General features: G+C 51.1%; 1 protein-coding gene across 3 annotated transcripts in view; it reads left to right on the top strand.

Moving 5' to 3' along the window:
• Window positions 1-748: 748 nt before the first annotated feature.
• TMPRSS2 (transmembrane serine protease 2) overlaps window positions 749-21,770 on the top strand; it is a 44,247-nt gene continuing 23,225 nt past the window's right edge. Inside the window, exons 1-5 of one of the 3 annotated variants that reach the window (XM_064380169.1) lie at window positions 749-822; window positions 10,602-10,672; window positions 13,532-13,754; window positions 18,521-18,607; window positions 19,594-19,713. In XM_064380169.1, the coding sequence (XP_064236239.1) occupies window positions 10,658-10,672; window positions 13,532-13,754; window positions 18,521-18,607; window positions 19,594-19,713 (445 nt within the window). In that variant the 5' untranslated portion in view covers window positions 749-822; window positions 10,602-10,657. Of the gene's footprint in view, window positions 823-7,474; window positions 9,308-10,427; window positions 10,504-10,601; window positions 10,673-13,531; window positions 13,755-18,520; window positions 18,608-19,593; window positions 19,714-21,770 lie in introns of those variants that run through there. The other 2 variants (XM_064380170.1, XM_064380168.1) reach the window with 2 other exon arrangements.

The raw sequence follows: 21,770 nt of genomic DNA, 5'->3' as shown, positions 1-21,770 counted from the left end.
TTGGAGGTGGCGGATTCTGGTCTCCTCCGGTCCTATTAAATTCCGGTGAATTCCGAGCCCCCACAGTTGCAGACACTGGAAAGAACGTCTAAAGCGCCCGCGAACAGCCAAGTCTTCGGGCTTAGGTATATCCCACGATTCCTCACTCCCGCCCTGGCCAGTCGTGTAGGGAGAACTGGGACCTCCTGGGGACCCCTTTCCACGGGACGGGACGCTGGCAGGGGCCAAGAAAGGCCAGTCTAGGAGGACTGGGGAGGGTCTTTGGCGCCCGGCGCTGCGTCCCCACCACTCGTGCTCGGGTCAGCGGCCCCAAAAGGCCGACTCCTGGGTCCTTGCCCAGAGGCCACAGTGGTTCCCCTGAGGACAGGACCGGCCGCCTGCAGGAGCTCGTGAAGTGGCAGCTCCGGGGGCTCACCCAGGACTCGAGGAGCGCTCCCAGGAATCCTCCTCCTTAACCCAAACTCGAGCCCTCGGACAGAGCTGCGCCCTGGACCCGAGAGGAGCAGGCTGGCCGCTGGGCTGGCCCGGGAAGTGCCCCAGAGTCGCACCTGGGTCCCGCCGCAGTCGGGGTTGGGTCGGGCCTGGAGCGAGTCCCGGGCTTTCCCCGGGAAACGCCTCCTCCCGCCGCACCCGCCCCCTCCCGCCCGGGGTGACCCGGGACCCGCGCTTGGGGGTGTCGCCCTGGGCCCTGGGACACCGCCTCCTGAGATTTAAGCGAGAGCCAGGGCAGGTCGGGGACCGGGCGCCGGGCCGAGAAGGCGCGAGCCAAGCAGGAGGCGGAGAAGGAAGGCGAGGGGCGGGGAGCGCCCGGGAGCGCGGCAGGTGAGCGGCGCGCGTGCCGGGGTCCCTGCGCGGGGTCGGGCTGGGCAGGAGAACCCGGGAGCCTGGGACCCGCGGGGGCCCCTGCCCCCACCCCCGCCCGGAGGTGAAAGCGGCTGTGGGGAGCGCGGCGCGGCAGGTGAGTGCGCCCGAGGGCCGAGCGCTGGGGCAAGCCCGGCAGGGTGCCTCCGGGGGTGCTGGGAGAGTTCTGGGAGCCTGGGACCTCTGGCACGCGGCCGGCACCCCTGGGCGCCCCTGTTGGTGGAGGAGGGCCCCCGGGGTGCCTCTGGGCGGGGTCGTCCGGAGCGGGCTCCTGGTCCGCCTGCCCTCTGGGGCCCCCACCTGGGAGCACCGGTGCGTCTTTGCTCTTTGGGGCGAGGACCCGGAGCACTGTCGGTCGGCTTCTTTGTTTGTGGGAAATCTCTGCAGTTCCGCAGTGTTACCTGAACTCCTTCTGCTTCTTGGTTCCCTACTGAGGTAGGGAGAAACTGGAAACTCACTGAGATGCCGGGAACGATACGGCCGGCGCGGCGGGGACCGCTGGGCCAGGCTACGAGAGGGCCCCCGGGAGAGGCGCGAACCGCCCGTCAGTCCCGGGGAGGGACTGCTCTCGACTCAGGCCCCGTGGCGGCGACCCGCTGACGGCGATCAGGGCCAGGGCCGCCTGGGCACCCGGCACCCGCAGGAACCCATCCGGGAGGAGCGGGTCTGGCCGCTGGGCTTGCGCTCCTTGCCGGATTGCGGGGAAGGCCCAGCACCTGGGCGCTTCGGTCCACCTCATCCTGTCCAGCCGGGCTCGGGACAGTGGCATCCTGAGTGGTCAAGTGCTCCAGCCTGGCAGTGGGCGCTCTGCTCGAGCATGGACCCAACTGAAAAACTGCTCTATGGCCAGAAAGTTTGTGCGTCAAGAGCCCTGCCAGCCCCGCTGCCTCAGGGCACAGCGCGGTGGCCCCGAATCCTGTTCAGAACGCCCAGGTGGCAGGCCTGGTCACGAGGAATCCTGGTGGCTTGTTTGAGAAGGAGAGGATAGCAGGGCGGCCCGAGTTGCGCCTGGTGGGCAGGGGGCACCCAGGGTTCGGCTTTGAGGCTGCGCTGCCCTCCCCTCCGTGTGAACCTGTGCGGTGGTCCGGTGGGGAAGATGAGCGCATCGCGCCCTAGGCCATGCCTGACCTCATGGAGCTCCCAGTCATGAGAACCCCCCAAATAATGGAAAATTACCAAAACTAGGCAGCCTAGTAACAAGGTGTTTGGAAAACCTAAAGTGAGACTAGGGTTGTTGACCTGCCCTGGGAGGTCCGGGAAGGTACTCCAGGAAGTGGGGATGGAGCCAGCCTCCCTTGCAGGAAGGCTGGGGGCTGGGAGTGTAGCAAGGAGAGTTTTCCAGGGTAAAGGGACTTGGGGACACGGGGAGCTAAGTCAGTCCTGGCTCCTTAGCGGCCGCTGTGAAGGGAGGGCCTGGTGGGTCAGGTAGCCAGGAGCTCCCCCAGGAAGTCACTGGAGGTTGCTCACGACTTCTCCACCTTTACTGAGTTCTTTTGAAGAAGTGGGATCTGCCCCACTACCCCTGCAGAACTACTGGACATATGAGGTTAGAATGAAACCTAGTAACACCCTCGAGTAAGAATGCACTAGGCTGGAAAGTTGCGAGGGGTGCCTCCTGTGGGCTGAGACCTCTGCCTGGAGACGGTGGTCTACCTTGGCCTCTGTTTTTTTTAAATTATCAGCTGGTGAGCTGGCTGGGCCTTTGTTCTCTGCTTGGACATTTGCTTGGTCCCCAGCAACTGCCCTTATTCACACCCAGCAAGAACAACCTTCTAACAGCAAGCTTGTGCTGTTGCTGAAGCTGCGGGCAGAGCCTCCCAGGTTGCTATGGTCCTCCTATCTTCAACTAAGTCACCTTAATCATAGGAGTACATCTGTGCAATTTTGTTATAATAATAACCACAGACGTTGATGCGGCACTTTCTTTTTTCAGCCAGGCATCATTGCAAACCCTTTATAACATACTTAACTCAATTGTAAGGACGTGGGGGAAGAGAGGTTGGGTAGCTTGTCTAAGGTCTTGTAACCTGTAAGGGGCAGAACTGGGGGTAAACACGGCCTGTCTGGCTCCATAGGTCAGTGCTTCCAGTGTCGGGTTCTGAGTTGGAGACACAGGATGCTTAGAAGGGACTTTGGTGACCATCGGCACAGTATCGATTCCTTTTGCTCCTTCCCTGGGTCCTCCCTTCGGGAGGTCGGAATGTAACCAGCAAGTGAAGGAAAGGAGGGAAGGAAGCTGAAAACCAGGTGCCTGGAATCCTGACTGGAAAGGGCTTGTTCCTGGGCCAGGCTGTGATTCCCCGCGACCTGATAGAGCCCAGCCCCTGCCCACAGCCCCACCTGGGCTCCCCCTCCAGCAGTATGACAAGGCCAGAGGGCTTGGAACTCCAAAAGGGGGACTGTGGAGGGCTGACCTCCTGGGTCATGGGGACATTGAGTGACAAGACGCTGGTGCAAATGTCCTGTAGGTGAAAAGGTAGATGCATGCAGCACATCATGCCAGTACCCACCACCACCACCAGCACCACCACCAGCACCACCACCACATGAGTGTGTTGCTCCCTACTCTGGGCCCAACCTAAGGGTGAGGGCCCTACCAGGAAGTGTAAACCAGAAGTCTGGCTGGTAAAAGTCTTACTCTTTTCCACCTGAATCTGTGGCAGGATTCCCTAGGGGAGCTTTGTAATAATATGGGTCATTGCCTTGGTTCCAATTGCTGCATCCGACTCTGAAAATGGGGCCCAGGCATCTTATTACTATGATTATTTTCTAAGCCCTCTTGAAAATTCTGGGTTTGGGAAGCACTGATCAGAACTAAGCCTTGGGCACTGTGGCAGAAAGGAAAGGTGAGTGCTCAGTGGAGTGGTTGTTCAGTTTTGCTTGCTGAAGACTTGGGAAGTGGCCTTGCTGGTGGGGAGAGTGAGGCCAGAGAGAGCTCCCCGCAGGGAGCCAGAGAGCCCAGAGGCATTGAAGGCGCAGGTGCTTTTCTGCTCTCTGGTCCCTCCTGCTCTGCACTTCCTGGGTATCCCTCATCCCACAGTCGCCAGGCCTTTGCTGCTCTTCCTGGCCCCTCCTTACTTTCCAGGATACATGCCAGGGGATCCCCCAATACTGGATGCCTTGGGTGGCCTCAGGATTGGGGTGTAGGAGCATTATGTACCTGAGAGCTGAGGTCTGTATGGGGTCAGCCTTTGTGGGGTGCCTTCTGGCCCTAAAGCTGATTTGGGAAGCCCTGCCTTGCAAGCAGCAGGGGTATGGGTTTGGGTGTGAAGGAGGGGCTTATGATGTCCCCATGGCCATTGACCATCCTGGCCCCGCCTAGCCTGTGGACACCCAGGGAGGAGCAAAAGTGGGACCTGCGGCAGAGTAGCAGCTTGGTTGAGCACACAGGCAGCTATTCAGGATGACCTAGAACAGAGGCTGGGCTCCAGGAGAAGGCAGAGCCTGACTTGGGACTTGATTATTCCTGGGACTCAGCAGTGGTCAGGAGAGAGGAATTGAATGCATGGAAGATGTGCTGGTTGGGAGTCAAGGCTGATTTTCCACCAGGGGTGTGGGTGGTTACTTTTGCTGTAAACAGAGTGGAGTTTGAGAAGGCAGGCAACTCAAAGACATGCTTTTCACCCTCCTGGAGGTGAGGTCGGGAGAAGGAGGCGAGGGCGCGGACATCTGTATGTGGACAGCGCTGAGCCATCGGGCATCCATGGAAGGAGGGGCTGAGGGCACAGACTTGTGATAAGAAAGCAGGAAGTGTTTGAAGGGCACCTTGGTTTGTGGTCGTGGCAGCTGAAGTCTGGAAGTTTGCTCAAGGGCAGACTAGGCGGAAAAATTGGGGCTCTCAAGTGGAACTCGGAATGGAGGCTGTGATGATTGGATTTGTTAGAAAAATACTTTCAAGCGAGGTCTGACTTGGCAGCTGGAGCTAAGCTGAGGCTTTTTATGATTGCTTGTTTGTACAAGGTGCACAGTGCAGTGTCAAATTCCCTTTAAGGCCACCGCTTTCCAAGGGGCTGTGCTGGCAGGGCACTCAGCCTGACCCCACGGCAGCACAGCCCAGGGGGCACGGGAGACCGTGCTTTCTAGGGACGATGGGTTTGGAGTTCTTTCTGCGAGATTCTGATGACAGAGAATTCACTGACATTTTCAAGTTCACTGTTGATGATGCGTTTATAAGGAGTTGGGAGCAGTGTTGAAAGATCACCATGTCTGATCTCGATGCTCAAGCGTGATTCTGTTTGGGAATATGTTGGGGAAATGATCTTCCAATTTTGAAACACACGTTTTTAGGTTTGAGGAATGTGGTACTTTCTAAGGTAGCTCCAGGCCGTATTTGAACTTTTTAATTGTTGAAAGCTTGGTTTCCCCAGATGGAATCCAAGCCTGCCCTTCTGACAATTCTGATCGTGACCCTGGTATTCTCCTTTGAATGTACGCAGAATAAATTGAATTCCTTTTCCACGTAGCCAGCTCTTAGGTGTTGGAAGATAAATCTTATCTGCCATCATATTATTGAGTGCTCGTCATGGGTTGGGCACTGAGCTGGGGGCTTGTTTTCTCACTCAGGGTCCTTGAGACAACCCTGCTTCTGTTTCGTCCCCATTTTACAGATTGACTTGGACAAGTTCTTTACAGCTTAGCCAGTGGCTTGTGTGCAGTGTTGAAGTCTCCTCCTGGAGTGACCTGGGGGCCTCTGCTGCTGCCTGCCTGTCATGTCAGGCTGCACTCAGCTTTGTGCACTTGGACCCCGGGAGGTCACCCACTGTCCTGACTTGAGGTGCTGGTGTTGTCTAGGTATGGGAATCTCATCTCTCTCTGCTAAATTTCATCTTACTCATTTGGCCTGTGGAACTAAAAAAAAATTTTTTTTCTGTGAATTGTATTGTATTTCAAATTTACATTTCCAATGATCTGCTGTTGGTATATAAAAACACAACAGATTTGGGTGGGTGGTAGGAACTCAAAAATATTTAAATTCTGTCTTTGTAAACTACAAAGCTAGATTTAGAAAAACAGGGGGGGAGAGAGAGAGAGAGAGAGAGAGAGAGAGAGAGAGAGAGAGAGAGAGAGAGAGAGAAAGAACCAGACCTGATTTTTGCCCTAAAAAGTTTGTAATCTCTTGGGGACAGTGAGTCATTCACAGAAAAGGAAACTTGGATGATGCAGGCAATCCTCTCCCGAGGTGATCTCTCTGCTTCTCACTCAACCTCTCTCTCTCAGCAGAACCCTTGTGCCAATCACTGTGTGCGCAATTTACCTGATTATACATAAATGAGTGTCTGCTGAACTGCCACGTAAATCCACTGTCGGTTAACTTTCATTTAGTCGCGTTTCTTTCCTTGAGAGGACAGGACATCTCATTGTGTAATGTGGTGTTGGTGCAGTTATGTTGGCGTAAGGGGCTCTTTTTGATCATTTGGTCATTGACTGGGATGTGATGGTGGATGGTGGTAGTGTTGTCAGGAGTTTGAAGAAGAGGTCCTGGGTCAGCGCCTGGCCTGTTTCATCTCACTCCTCCAGCACCTCGAACAGTACAGGTCACACGTGGGGGCTTTGGGAAGGAGCAGGTCCGTGCACAGTGGTGGCCGGTGGAGTCTGTATTCTCTTCACTGAAGAGAGTGGGTGGGAGTCAGTGTCTATGAGCCTGACTTCATTCGCATTGACTTGGTTGTTTGGAAAGTAAGTCTCTGGCAAACGTGTCCTGAGATCTCCAGAGGAGAGAAGCTAGGAGAAATGATTCTTGTTTTGGCAGTAACTTCGTCATGTCAGGAGACACTGATACGATGCCACAGCGTCGTCCTGCTGTGTGGTGGCCAGGCAGGTGACTCACGGGCTGACTCAGCTCTCAGTCCAGGAGGGACCAAAACAGCCCGAGAACAGCTGCGTGCCATCGTGAGATTCAGGTGGCTGACACTACCTGGCGCTCCCTGCCAGCCAGGAGTGGGGCCTGAGTGCCACCCACTGTTGCGCTTCTGCACGTAAAGGAAAATTTCCCAAAGTGTTCATGGCGGCTGGCTTTCCAGAATTGAGAAGCATCGTCCCGGTTTAAAAGGCAGGAGAGAACGTCTGCTACGCAGCGTGGGCTCTCCTCATCCTCCTCTTGATGCTCCTCCTCTTGCTCCTTTCAGAGACCAGTTAACGAGATGTACAAGCTTGTGAGGGCGAGGAAAGGCGCGTTTTGAAGATGGACAGGGCTGAGTGTGATGTCCTGGTCTCTTGGGGACAGTTGTGCTTCCCCTTTCAGATCTAATGCCAGGGAGGGGTATTTCCTGCCTTCTTTCCTTCTCAGCTGGAGAATAGTTTTTTTTTTCTTTTCTTTTTTTCTTTCTTTTTTGAGACGGAGTCTCTCTCTGTCACCCAGGCTGGAGTGCAGGGGCCTGATCTCGGCTCACTGCAACCTCTCCCTCCTGGGCTCAAGTGATTTTCCTGCCTCAGCCTCCCAAGTAGCTGGGACTACAGGCACCTGCCACCACACCCGGCTAATTTTTGTATTTTTAGTAGAGATGAGGTTTCACCATGTTTGCCAGGCTGGTCTTGAACTCCTGACCTCAGGTGATCTGCTTGCCTTGGCCTCCCAAAGTGCTGGGATTACAGGCGTGAGCCACGGTGCCTGGCTCAGCTGGAGAATGTGATTGGTCTTCCATTCCAAAGTCCATAGTAGCTCATTCGGGCACACTTAATATTTTTGTTTATCATGTTCTGTGGGTTGCGGGGTTGCTGGAAGAGAGAGGATTATCCCGGGACTGCCTCTGGGTCCCGTGGCTTTTATTTGACAGTTCACAGCAGTGGCTCCCGGTGTTCCTTCCCTGGCTTCCTTGTTAGGGATCGTGAATGAATAGCAAATGTGGGTTTTGAGCATTGATTCATTATTCCTTTCAGAGGGCTTCTGAGCTGGGAGAGCCGCCAATGGGATCGAATTTTCACTTCCTGAAACTTCAACCAAACCTATAACTGGGGAGATAGGAGAGCCGAGAAACCAGAGGCGTGAGAATGTGTTTGGTTAGGCAGGACTCTTTGAAAGCAATCTTAGGACGGTACTGAGTTCTTTCCTGCTTATGAGACAAGAACGCGGGATTTATTGTGTTGGTCAGGCCTGAGGATCCTCTGTCTTCGCAAAGCAGACATAGGCAAGGTCTATTATGTGATGTGACTAAAAGGCTTAAGTGTTTTCGATACATTTTAAATGGTGATCTTTCCCACCTGTATATTAGTCACTTTTCTTTCCTCATACCCAGGAAGGTGTGAACTTTAGTTTTAATCCTAAAAAAAAGTCTCGAAGCTATGACATGACCTGGTTCTTATATTTTTATCTGTACGCGAAGAGTAAATAAATGATGTGTGCGTGTTTGTTGCAACCTGTTTGGTGAGGTTTCTCAGGACTAGAAAGCCATACTCGTTTTCATTCATGGCAGGTTGCTGGGTTTTTCAGTTTAGTGATTCAGGAACTGGTTCCGCCAAGGACATGGGAAAGCGACGGTGTGCTGATGCTGGCCCCACTGCACGTGGCTCCGTGGTGGGCTTCATGCTGGTCGCCCGGGAGTACTTACCGAATGCAAATCTGCAAATGTCGCAAGACAGCCCTCTTTTCCTTCAGCAGGTTGTTAAATGTGTGTCAGCTTTATAATTCCCCTTATTTAATGAAAATTTATGTAGCACTCATTTTATGCTAAGCACAAAGCACTTCATTAGGATTAACTCATTTAATGCCCTGGAGGTAGGTGTTCCTATTTTCTGCATTTGCAGATGGGGAAACTGAGGCACAGAAGAGTGGATAGCTTCCTCCAGGTCATGGATAGTGAATGGCTGAGGCTGAGTTTGGATCCAGAGTCTATTCACAGAGGTCAGGGGCTGAACCCCTGCCCGGTGCTGTCTGCTGTGCTTTGAGCACCTGCTGTGTACCAGCAGATGGGAAATATTCTTCTCTGGGCATGTCACAGGCAGCAGACCCTGGTCTGGCCAGCCCCAAAGCCCAGAGTTCCTCTAAGCTCTTGTTCCCTCATTGGGAATGTGGTCTCATGGATGGATAATCTTGAACACCGTTTCTTAGAATATTCTTTGGTCATTTAAAGCCAAGCGAGAAGGGGTGGAAAAAAGCCCTTTATTAGCTCACGAAGTGCGTGTCAAAGAAAAAAAATCATTCAATGACACTTGCTAAAGGTGGTGAGGCGGAGTTTATTCAGGACCGTGGAGACAGGTACAGGGACCAAAGCTAGCAGATTCTGCAGTGGGAGAGAGAGATTGGGATCCACTTGAGTACAGCATGGGCAAGTGGGAGTTAATTTATAACCAAGGCTCAGGGTGGGGTTGGTATGAGTGGAAAAATCACTAAGAGAAAACATCGAGGGTAAGGGGGATTCTGCCTAAACCAACCGAACAGGATTCTTGCTGAAAACAGGCTGGGCGATCAGACATCACCTGTGGCACGGTGGAGGCTGAGGAACCCGATCAGGTATTGGAAGTCATCAGATACGAGTGTGGGAGGTTCTGGCTAAACTGACTGAGCAAGGTTTTTTGTTAAAACTGGATTTTACAAGGAAATGCACAGATGGCCTGGAAGCTTCAGGAGCCTAAGCTTGATCAAGCAAAGAACCTTTGTCCATGGGGAGTGATGTCAGAATGAGGCTTTACTATAAAGCATTTCACGTTGTTGGCATCTCTAGCTATTATTGTTAACTGTTCACAAACGGCAACAAACGAAATGGCCCAGAGCCTTCTTTTTATTACTGCTAATCTTAGAAATGGTCGAATTGGTTGGCTCTGAATTTCTTTCTTTTTTGGGTTTGGGATAGTAAGTGGAGTGGTCATCGATGTGTTTTATGAATTTTTAAATATATGTATCTATTAAAAATTGGGAGGGCCCACATGGCCCACTTAAAAAAGTCAACTGTGAACTACATATTTCTGGCGCTGAGCTCTGGACCACCTGCTGGGCGGCTTGGGGCTCCCGGCAACACCTGTGGACGTTCGGGGAGAGACGGTCTGATTGCACCTGCTGTGATTGCACCTGCTGTTTCTCAGTTCCTGGCACCACGAGGCACTCCTTCTGCACTCTCCTGGAACCCTCAGCTTAACACAGCTGTGGTGATTGCTCTGTCTGTTTTCCCATGAGGACCCTGATATTTCAGCAAGGTTCAGTAACTCACCATTGACACTTCCAGGGAGCTGTCCTGCCAGGAACTGGCCCAGGTCTTTGCCTCCTGGGTCCATCCTGTCCTTAACCTCTGCCGACCTTGATGGGTTTAGTTACCTTGTCATTTCTTCAGTGTTTTTACCCCATGGAGTCTCCCTTGGGGAGATGTTCTGTAAAGGGGAGATCCCAGCTGCCTGCTGAGAACCAGGTTAAGTCCAGCAGGATGCCTGGGCTTGATGGTGGTGGAGGTGTGAGTGGCCATAAGCCCCAGGCAGTCCCCTGAGAGCCCTTCCCGATGGATGTCTGAGCCATTGAGTCTGTTCCTTCTTCTCTCTGGTCAGGCTGTCCTGGCCGCAGCACTTACAATTGCACCCCATCCTCCTACCCACTCTGATCCCAGAGGAGAGTGCTTCTGCTATAACCTCTGAGGTATGAGTGGGTCCCAAAGTCCAAATGGAAGGATTTGGTGAAGATGCAGGCCAAAGGTCAGCAGGAAATGCTGCTGCTTGTTCTAGGTAACCTTCACCCAGAGATTCTTCTGGTTCTTTCCAGATTTATCTTCTAAAAACTAACTGGTATGGAGATATTACAGTCCTGTAATTCTTTCTTCTAGGTCAGATTGAACATTCCAGATACCTATCATTACTCGATGCCGTTGATAAAATCAGGATGGCTTTGAACTCAGTAAGTGGTTAATCATTACCTTCCTGGCCTTCTCTTTGTTCCCTTGTCCCTTCTGTTATTCCCAACAGTGTTTGTGGGTCAGTAACTGCCAGGGCTATTTGTAGGGAAGGGTGGGCCAGGCTGATGCTGTTCAAGGCGTCCTCTAGAAAGAGTGAGTCAGGGGTGCAGCCACACAGCTGTCCAGGTGAGTCGCAAATGCCGTGGCTGTCAGGTAGATGTGGGTGATGTACATCTTCACCTTCACCCCGTCCCTTTCTGCTTTGCAGGACAGGGGGCAGGGAAGAGGTGTGGGGACAGGTGAAGCAAGATGGCAATAACAGGGGTATGTCCCAGAGAAGAGACCCCTGTGGGGTCCCATCGGTGCCCAGCTGAGAATCTGGGAAAAGTCACAACTGCATGAAGCATTGGCGAGCCGCCCTCTCCCTGGAGCCCACACCCTTTGGAGACAAATATGGTTAATCTCTGCTTCCCATTGTAACTGATCAATTTGCCTTGTACCTAACATAAATGCATTTAGTAAAGAGTTTTAAACACTTCTTAGATTCTATATCTGGAAACTAGACCGTGTTTTCCCCTTGATTTGTTACGATATTCATTTTTTACTGGGTCTGCGTTTAATTTCAAGTCCACTGCTCAGGAATTTTCAGGGACAAACCGCCTCGCTACTGCAGCCTGGCTGGTGGACGGTAAGGTCTTAGATGACCGAGATTGCAGCCTCTGGCTCCCTCATTTAGATGAGAGATTACCTTGTGTTTTCCCTCTGTGCGCTGTTCTGGTTCAGAGTTGTAGTCTTCGGACTTTTGAAGATAGCATGAGTGAGTTACTAAGTGGAGGGGAACTCTGGGAGCCTTGCTTGGCTCATCCAGTTATAATCAACTTCCCCGGAGGCCCCATTTGCAGTTCTAAGGGCTGGGCTGCCTCTGCTCAGAACACCTGTCCGATGAGGACAAACTTGCTGTCGTTCTCTGAGGTCAATCAGAGACACGGGGCAGGAATTAATGAATGGGAAAAAGTTTCGCATGGGGGCCCTTAGATACAGATAGGAGGAAAAACGTGGCCTCCCAGAGTGGCCGAGCCAACAGGCGACTGGGCAGAGCTGGAAGAAGGGGAAGATATGAGCTGGTGGGGCCCAGAGCAGCCTGTTCGGGGTGAGTCTTGACAGGGCACGCCTTGGGAAGGCGATTTTGAAGTAGGCTGAGGAAGGAGAGACGGGCATTCTAGGAAGAGAGGCAGCAGCTGAAGGATAGAGCAGAGAATAAAATGTGACGTCCAGGCAGTTCCTTTCACATTGATGATGGCCACACTCTGACCCAGAAATTTCATTTAAAGGGATGTAGCTACACGTTTCTATCCTCTGCACAAAAATGCACGTGCTGTGTAAAGACGTTTATCGCAGCAGAGCTGCTAATAGCCCACACTGTGAGCCACTTAAATGTCCAGTAATAAGAGACGGTGAGTAAGTGACGGTCCATTCCTTACACAGGAGAGGACGTGGAGAGGTATTTGCAGGTAACACGGAGAGTATGCTCCTTTAGGCAGATTTCTTAACTCAGTCTTTTCCTGGCAGCATGGTTGTATTAATTCGTGCCTCTGCCAGTTTAGGGTCAGTGTTGAAGGAGATTGTAAGTACAGGGGCCTGGCGGCCGGTGAGTTCTCCAATGTTAAGCTATTATTCTTCTCATTCTAATTCTGATATTGCTAGTCCGTAATTTTGTATATCAATATTCAAGGAGAAGATGGGAGGAATTCAAAGTATAGAATATTGGCTTAATGGATTCTAACCCCAGACCTCTACACAACTTTTTAAAATTATTACTATCTTTTACTAAATCCCAATGTCAGCCACTTTTTAAAAATTATTTCAAAGAATAAATAGCCCATTGTGCAAACTTGAGTTTGTGTGTTTGCCTTTTCAGTGGACACAGAAGCCCTAGGGTGGATCTCCCTGGCTTGGGTGGCCCTCAGGTTTGGGTCTGTACATCTGGAGTGGGTCAGGGGCCCCAGAGCTTTGCTGTGTTGATTCGTCCCCCACAGCAGACAGGCCTCTCATTGACCTCAATTTTCCCTCTTTCTTTCTTTTGAAGGACAGATTTTTCATGGTACTTGTCTTGATTGTTTTTATAGTGTTCAAATCTGTACTTTTTTTTTTGAGAAGGAGTTTCTCTCTTGTCACCCAGGCTGGGGTGTAGTGGCATGATCTCTGCTCACTGCAACCTCTGCATCCTGGGTTCAAGTGATTCTCCCACCTCAGCCTCCCAAGTAGCTGGAACTACAGGCGGGTGCCACCATGCCTGGTTATTTTTGTATTTTTAGTAGAGATGGGGCTTCACCATGTTGACCTGGCTGTTCTCGAACTCCTGACCTTGCATGATCCACCCACCTCAGCCTCCCAAAGTGCTGAGATTACAGGCATGAGCCACTGCACCCAGACAAATCTGTATTTTTGTATATATCGGCTTTAATTGTTAATAAATATTGTATTAAATTGTCATGAAGGAACTCCTGTTTAATAAATGGACATGTAAGAAAAAACGAACGAATAGTAAAAAACAAAATGAAACAAAAAAGCTTTGGTAATTGAAAGTTGTGGTTAGTTTTTATTCTGAATAAGTTCAATGTGTGACGTAGTTGTAGGCACCTGGGGAGAATCTATGGTGCCTTTTCAGTGTCTTGTCACTTTGTTGTTAATCTCTAACTGTATAAGCTATACAGACAGGATGCACATTTCACAAAGTAAAATAAAAACATTATCAACTTAAAAGATCATTGATATAGCTGTGAGATGATGTGATATTTTATATTTAACCCTTTAGTGCAAATGAGAGTTTTATCTTATTCATCTTCTTTTCAATTGTTTAGGGGTCACCGCCAGGCGTTGGACCTTACTATGAAAACCATGGATACCAACCGGAAAACCCCTATCTCGCACAGCCCGCTGTGGCTCCCAATGTCTACACGGGGTATCCGGCTCAGTACTACCCGTCCCCGCTACCCCAGTACGCCCCGAGGGTCCAGACGTATGCTTCCAACCCTGTCGTCAGCACGCAGCCCAAATCCCCATCGGGGAGGGTGTGCACCTCAAGTAGGATTCTCTTTGTGTTTATTTCCTATGATAAACCCGAGGTCCTGGGTCTGCCTCCCCAGCGGGCCCTCTGCTCCCACCAGCTCTGTCGCCAGCTCTCCTGGTCTGACCCTGCTCCTCCATCTGCTGGAGCCAGTCCGTCTTCACGCCTTTCCACTCTCTTCCTGCTGGGCCAAGCTGTTGCCGCCAGGTCTGTCCTCTTGCCCAGGGCCTGCAGAGACCTCTGTCTTCCGTAACTCTCCTGTACAGCTCTGGTGTTCCACTCGGCGTAGGCTTTCGTGATCACCTTCTCTGGGCTTCTTGGCTGTGTGGTTTATGGATGTATCCTCTTGAATAAATGGCAAGCTTCCAAGAGGAGAAATCAACGACCTTGCCTTTCTTTGTCCCCTGAATGTGACAGGTCATGTTTAAGGTGCTCCGTGTTACTTCATGTTCACTGAGTGTCCTGGCTGGTGTGTTTGCAGCACAGAAGTGCCTGTGCTGTCCCAGCGGGCTTCACGGTCCTGCGGGTGGCTGGAGTGAGCCTGGGAGGACTGCAGGTTAAATTATCTCTGCTGTCACTTCAGTCCTTCCTCTTCCTCACCCTCCCATTCATCTCCTTTCTTTGCCATTTCATGTGGTCTCATGTCTTTCCAGACCGCTCCCTCTTGCGCTCCCTCCCAGCTTTGAATTCAGGCTGGTTTCAGTGCTAAGAATCGCCCAGGTGGGACTTGCACAGCAATGGCTATGCCAAAGGTCTTTTAAATTGATCCTTTAATTGATAGTGTTTTAATTTTATTTTGCAAACTGTGTATCCTGTCTATACAACTTGCACAGTTAGAGACTCGTCAGAATGTGAGTTTCCATGTGTCCACGTCACATCATCAGTCACTGACGTGGTCAATGCCAGTGCTCTGTGAAGCCCCGTCTGTCTGCCCCTACCTCTCTCCCACTCAGGGAAAGTGCTGTTGCTCTGGAGTTTCTGCCCCTCCTCTCACCCCCTCGCCCTTCACAAATGGCTCTTCTGCCTGCTCCTCTCCTGCCACCTCCTCTCTCTGAGTTTTCTACCCCTTCATGAGCCTTCCTTCCTAATCATCCCTCCTCCTCTCCCTTCTCTGTTTCTCTCTTTCCCTCCTTCCGATGTTCCCCACCAAACAGATACTTGTGTTTGCACTGATGTTCTTCTGGGGGTGGTTGGGTAGGTCAAGGCCAGTGGTTCTCAGTCAGGACAGTCTGGACCCCCAGAGACAATTGGCAGTGTCTGGAGACAGTGTGGGTGGTTACAGATGGGGAGGGGGTGCTGCTCCCAGGTAGGCACCTGGGATACTGCCCAACCTCCTGCAGTGCACAAGACAGCTTCCTCACCCACCGACAGCAAAGAATCCTCCAGGCAAAATACCGCTTAGTGTCGAGATTGCAAACTCCCGGTCTTTGTCCATTGTGGGGATGGAAGGAAGCCAAGGTGAAAGGGTTAAGGACCTATGTGTGAGCTACCTCCCAAAGAAATGGCAGTGAAAGTCCTCTCCTGAAGTCAGCACCTCTAGATGGGGGTGTTCCCGCTGGTGACAGCCAAACCAGGAGGGCGAAGGAACTCCTGGCACACCTGAAGGACACATTTCCACTTCTCCTAGGAAAGACTAGATGATGACAGAGCGTCGGATGGGGATAGATGAGTCCCTTCTCAGTTGCTTTTATAAGGGAAGGATATGAACCTGCATGTATGATTTTGCATTATAAAACTCATAAACTCAAAACAATTTAGTAATTTAATTGAACTTACCTTGGTATTATTTTTAAGAACACACTTGGCATCTAATATACAGAAATGTATACATTTGGAGTGTAATGTTTGGCTTTGAAGCTCTTCTACCAGTCATTCAGTAGCACAGATTCGGAAGCACCCATCAGGAGCATAAGGAACTTTCTCTAGACTTAATGTAGTTACTTGCTTTAGCAACAGCCATAGAAGGTTGATGATGGAATAGGAGCGAATACACAGCTGAAAGCTTAGGCTTTGGAGGATCGAAGGTCAATAGTCCTTCAAATGTGCACGTGAAGCAAACAGTGGACACGGGAAACCTCAGGGCTGAGTTGACGGCCGTAAGTTGGTCATGATGGAGGGAAATAGATAGTGAGTTGTGTGTGTGTGCATGTGTGCATGTGTGCATTTGATATGGAGTCTTGCTCTGTCACCCAGGCTGGAGTGTAGTGGCACTATCTTGGCTCACTGTAACCTCTGCCTCTCAGGGTCAAGCAATTCTTCTGCCTCAGCATCCCAAGTAGCTGGAACTACAGGTGCACCGCCATGTCCAGCGAATTTTTGTATTTTTAGTAGAGATGGGGCTTTTGCCATGTTGGCCAGGCTGGTCTTGAACTCCTGACCTCAGGTGATCCCCCTGCCTCGGCCTCCCAAAGTGCTGGGATTACAGATGTGAAAGTGCTGGGATTACAGATGTGAGCCACCATGCCAGGCTGGTGAGTTGTAATTAAACTCTGCAACAGCAGCCATGATCAACCAGGACCCAGTGATGTCTGTACTGACCATGCATTGGCTCCAAATGCCTGTCCAGCAAAATAAACTTGGGGGCTTCCTGCTTTGCACACGCTCCTGGTGAGAACCCTGCAGATCACCACATGCTCCATGTGAGGTTCAGGATACCTAATGGAATAGCCCTCAACTCAGCAGACCAGTTATTTTATCTTGGATAAAATGGCACTTGGGAAGTCATCTACGGAGGAAAGCGTCCTTGGCCTCAGAGAGGCCATCTGGAGTTTCTCCCGTGAACAACCTTGGCTCCAGCCTGCCTTCATCACATATAATCATTGCAGCTGAGTTACGAGAACGCTGCGTGCCTGGGCACGGCCCTCAGACCCGTGGTGCTGGCCTCACCTGTGAGCCTGTTGGAAATTCAGATTCAGGTCAGGTGTGGTGGCTCACACCTGTAATCCCAGAGGCTGAGGCGAGTGGATCACTTGAGCCTAGGAGTTCGAGACCAGCCTGGGCAACATGGTGAAACCTCATCTGCCAAAAATTAGCCAGGCATAGTGGTGCACATCTGTGGTCCCAGCTACTCGAGAGGCTGAAGTGGGAGGATGGCTTGAGCGTAGGAGTCGGAGGCCACAGTAAGCCATGATTGTGCCATTGCACTCCAGCCTGGGCAACAAGCAAGACTCTGTCTCAAAAAAAGAAAAGAAAGAAAGAAAACAAGCGCAATGCAGATTCGTGCCTGACCCCCAACTGAAATAGAACCTCTGGTGATGCGAACCACCACATTCCCCAGGTAATTTTTAAGCCTGTAACAGTTTGAGAGTGATTGTAGAATTATCAGAATGTTGTCACCAAGTGAGAGGTGTGGCGTTGAGCCCTCAGCAGATGGGTCAGCTCTGAGCTTCTCACCCTGGCAGACCTCCAGAGGCACAGGCGTGGCCAGGTAGGGAGTTCCCAGCTGTCACGCCACCTCTCCAGCCTGGGAGGGTCTGTTCAAATGCCTTCCCCTCCCCTCTCCTCCACCTCTCCACCTTTCTTCAGGGAAAGCTCCTGGGAGCTCCTGGACCTGGGGCTGCTGGGCATCACTGGGGTGATAGGGATGGACGCCCTCGCTCCTAGCCCGTGAGCTGGCTGAGCGCAGCGTCTGACTCTGCCATGCCTCTGTGGTCCCTGTAGCTATCTTCTGAACTCTGTGTGACTTTTGGCTAACCCTTGGACCGACAATGCTATGCTATGTCTGGCTAGAGACAATCAGTGACCTTTTCCAAATTCCTTTATTTTTTTCTGAAATGCGCCTTTCCTCTGAATTTGATATTTCTGCCCTTGGACCAAAGGGCTGTGCTGGCGCTGTCCAGCAGGACTTAGGGCAGCCATGGGAAGCTTCTGCAGCTGCACTGTCTGACATGGTAGCCACTGGCCACATGTGATGGCCGAACACTTGAATTTACGTCATTTTACTGAATTTCGTGGAATGTTAATTAAATAGCCACATGCAGCTAGCGGCTGTCTGAATGGGACACTGGGGGCTTGTTTATAGCATCTATTCGCTAAACAGCCTTGGGCGAGACAATTTATTCTGCTCTGAGTACCACTGAGAGTGATGATAGTTTTGAGGACAGTATTATTATTTTGCTTATGCCTGTAATTACCAAGATGATGTCTTAGTCCTCCTTTTTTTTACACTAATCATCTGCCTATTTTAAGACCTTCTTTTAGCATACCATAGTTTTTTTTTTTTCTGAGACAGAGTTTTTGCTCTGTCGCCCAGGCTGGAGTGCAGTGGTGTAATCTCGGCTCACTTCAACCTCTTTTTCCTTGGTTCAAGTGATTCTCCTACTTCAGCCTCCCAAGTAGCTGGGATTACAGGCACCCACCACTACGCCTGGCTAATTTTTGTATTTTTAGTAGAGACGGGGTTTCACCATGTTGGCCAGGCTGGTCTCGAACTCTTGACCTCAGGTGATCCACCCGCCTTGGCCTCCTGAAGCGTTAGGGTTACAGACATGAGTCACCACGCCCGGCCAAGCACACCACACTTTTTGAAAGGGCTAACCTCCGTGTGCTTTACTGAGGATCACAGCTTCCTCCTGCTGGTCTTCAAAAAGCATGAGGTAAGGTTTAGTGTTATGGGAGAGGTAGGATCGCCCGTGATATTTCTTAAAATTAAAAGTCACATTTTTAAGTGCATATGAAATAATTATTCCTTAATATGGTGTTCTATAAAAATAATGGAAAACATTTGAGAGCATGACTTCTAAACAACTCTGGTCTGAATGGTGCGCTCCCCTCCTTCTTCCAGAGACTAAGAAAGCGCTGTGTATCACCTTGGCCCTGGGGACCGTCCTCGCAGGAGGTGCGCTGGCCGCTGGCCTGCTCTGGAAGTTCAGTAAGTGCAAGGAGCCTCACTTCTGCCATATGCTCTGTCAGTCCCCGGTGCGCTGAGACAGACCCCGCTCTCTGGGCTATTGAGACCTCCCGAGGCCCGCCGTGAGGCTTCTCTCTTACATAACGAGGCTGTCTCTCTTCCCTTCTCTTGTTTAGCTATGGTATTGACACATCATGGGAGAAGCATGTAGAATGTGCCCAGTGCTTTGGGGTGCTTGGTGCCGCCCAGCACTGTGATCACAGGTTCTCCTACCTCGAGGCCACACCCGGTTACCTGTATCTCACTGCATAGCAGTGGCTGTTGGGGGCCAGGCCCGCCCCTCCCTGTCCCACCTCCTGCAGCTGCAGCCTGAGCCTTTCCCATCAGCCTGGGGTGGTGCAGACCCATGCATCATTGTGGATCCTTAAAGTTACCTTGAAGTGTGGCAGAGAGGACGTGTGAGTGCCGTCCAAACCCACACACAGAGAGGGTCTTTCCCACTGGCCCCACGAAAGTAAGGTGCCCCATTGCTAATTTTGCTTATACTTGCTGGTGGTGAGGACACTTCTCCTCCTGATTAAAGTGGGGTATTGGCTGGGTACGGTGGCTCATGCCCATAATCCCAGCACTTTAAGAGGCCAAGGCAGGTGGACCACCTGAGGTCAGGAGTTCGAGATCAGCCTGGCCAACATGTCAAAACTCTATCTCTACTAAAAATACAAAAACTTAGCCAGGCATGTTGGCAAACGCCTGTAATCCCAGCTACTTGGGAGGCTGAGGCAGGAGAATCACCTGAACTCAGGAGGTGGAGGTTGCAGTGAGCCAAGATCGTGCCTCTGTACTCCAGCCTGGGTGACAGAGCAAGACTTGGTCTCAAAAAAAAAAAAAAGTGGGGCCAGGAGTTGAAGGTGGCAGAGAGCTGCAATCATGCCACCGTGTTCCTCACTCCGTGAGGCTGATTTGGTTCCTCAGCCTGACGGGCACCTCCCTTCTGTTTTCTCTGCAAGCGGAGAGCAAGTGCTCCGCCTCTGGGATAGAGTGCGGCTCCTCAGGCACCTGCGTCAGCCCCTCCAACTGGTGCGACGGCGTGTCACACTGCCCCAGCGGGGAGGACGAGAACCAGTGTGGTGAGTCAGTCCTGCCTTGGGAAGGAACTGCTCTGCCTACCTTAGAGACAGCAGCCTGGTCTGTGGCCCTTTGGGTGACTGGGCCTGGCCCGCGTCCAGCATGCTGACACATGATATCATTGAATCCCTGTTCCAGGCTGAGCCCTGAGGCTCGGAGGGGTTGTGTTTCCAGCCCAACCTCACACAGCAGGTGGTAGGGAGAGAAAGGGTCACTGAGGACTGCGTCATGGGAGCCACGTGTGTGCTGAACTGCCACAGGATGTCAGTTAAGATGAGCAAACTGTTTACAAAGTTGGAGATGCAGGCCAGGCACGGTGGCTCACGCCTGTAATCCCGGCACTTTGAGAGGCCAAGGCAGGTGGCTCGCCTGAGGTCAGGAGTTTCAGACCAGCCTGACCAACATGGTGAAACCCTGTCTCTACTAAAAATACAAAAAAACCAAAAAGATTAGCCAGGTGGTGGTAATCCCAGCCGACTCAGGAGGCTGAGGCAGGAGAATCACTTGATTCTGGGAAGCAGAGGTTTCAGTGAGCTGAGATTGTGCCACTGCACTCCAGCCTGGGCAACAGAGCCAGACTGTCTCAAAAATAAATAAACAAAATAAAAGTGGAGTTGGAGATGCGCTATGTTGTAATAAGCTGCCTTTAAAGGTCTATCTCTTGTTACAGAGTGGGCTCACCTATTTTATTTTCCGTGGTTTATCTGTTTATTTTAACGATCAGGGAAGCATTGCACACGTTTATGGCGTACCACAGGTTTGGATGCGCGTATGCCTGTGGCATGGCTACGTCAAGCTAGAACATGGGCATTAGCTCATATACACGTCTTATTAGGAACACATAAAACCTACTCTTGTAGTGATTTTCAAATACACGATATATAGTTATTAACTGTAGCCACTGTGATGTACAATAGATCTCTCGGACTAATTCCTCCTGTTTAGTTAAGGGTTTGTGACCTCTGACCATGTTGTCACCCCCCTAGCCTCTGGTAGCTGCCATTCTACTCTCTGCTTCTATGAGTTTGATGCTTTTACTTTCCACATGTAAGTGACCTCATGCAGTGTTCGTGTCTCTGTCTCTGGCTTGCTCACTTAGAGCGATGTCCTCCAGTTTCATTTGTCATCGAATGTCAGGGTTTCCTTCTTTCTTATGGCTGAATAGTATTGCATTGTGCATATACACAACGTTTTCTTTCTCCTTTCGTTCACTGACGGACCCTGAGGTCGATGTCATTTCTTGGCTGTTGTGAACAGTGCCGCAGTGAGCATGGGAGTGCAGGCCTCTCTTCAACACGCGGATTTCCTTTCCTTTGGTTATAAACCCAGAAGTGGGATTGCTGGATCATCTGGCAGTTCTGTTTCTGATTTTCAGAGGAAACTCCATACTGTTTTCCATAATGGCCAGGCCAGTGTCCACTCCTACCCCGAGGGCGCAAGGGTTCCGTTGCTCCCTCTACCTCCTCACCAACACCTGTCAGTTTCCATCTTTTTGATGGCAGCCATTCTAAGAAGTATGAGAGGATACCTCATTGTGGTTTTCATTGGCATTTTTCTTTCTATTTTTCATTAATCTTTGAGGGTGATTTCAAGGGTAGTTAGTGGCTGTAACAGGGAAACAGTGGCTGAGGATAAGGGCTGTGCTAATCATCCCCATCCTGCCCGCTGTGTACAGAACTGGGCTCCACAGCTGGCATGGAGCTGGCTTGTTTCTCCTTAAGGGCCGCCTTTTACTTTTTTCCTTTTCCTTTAAGACTTATTTCCCGGCCAGGCGCAGTGACTCAATTCTGTAATCCCAGCACTTTGGGATCACAAGGTCAGGTGTTCGAGACCAGCCTAACCAACATGGCAAAACCCCATCTATACTAAAAATACAAAAATTAGCTGGGCATGATGGCATGCACCTGTAATCCCAGCTACTCAGGAGGCTGAGACAGGAGAATTGCTTGAACCCAGGAGACGGAGGTTGCGATGAGCTGAGATCACACTACTGCACTCCAGCCTAGGGAACAGAATGAGACTCCATCTCAAAAAAGAAAGCAAAAAGAAAACATAAACA

Source organism: Aotus nancymaae, unplaced genomic scaffold (assembly GCF_030222135.1).
Source record: "Aotus nancymaae isolate 86718 unplaced genomic scaffold, 86718_ANA_hifiasm-v0.15.2.pri h1tg000022l_1, whole genome shotgun sequence".
NCBI lineage: Eukaryota > Metazoa > Chordata > Mammalia > Primates > Aotidae > Aotus > Aotus nancymaae.
The sequence above is the reverse complement of the archived record's forward strand: the minus strand, read 5'-3'. Positions and strand labels throughout refer to the sequence as shown.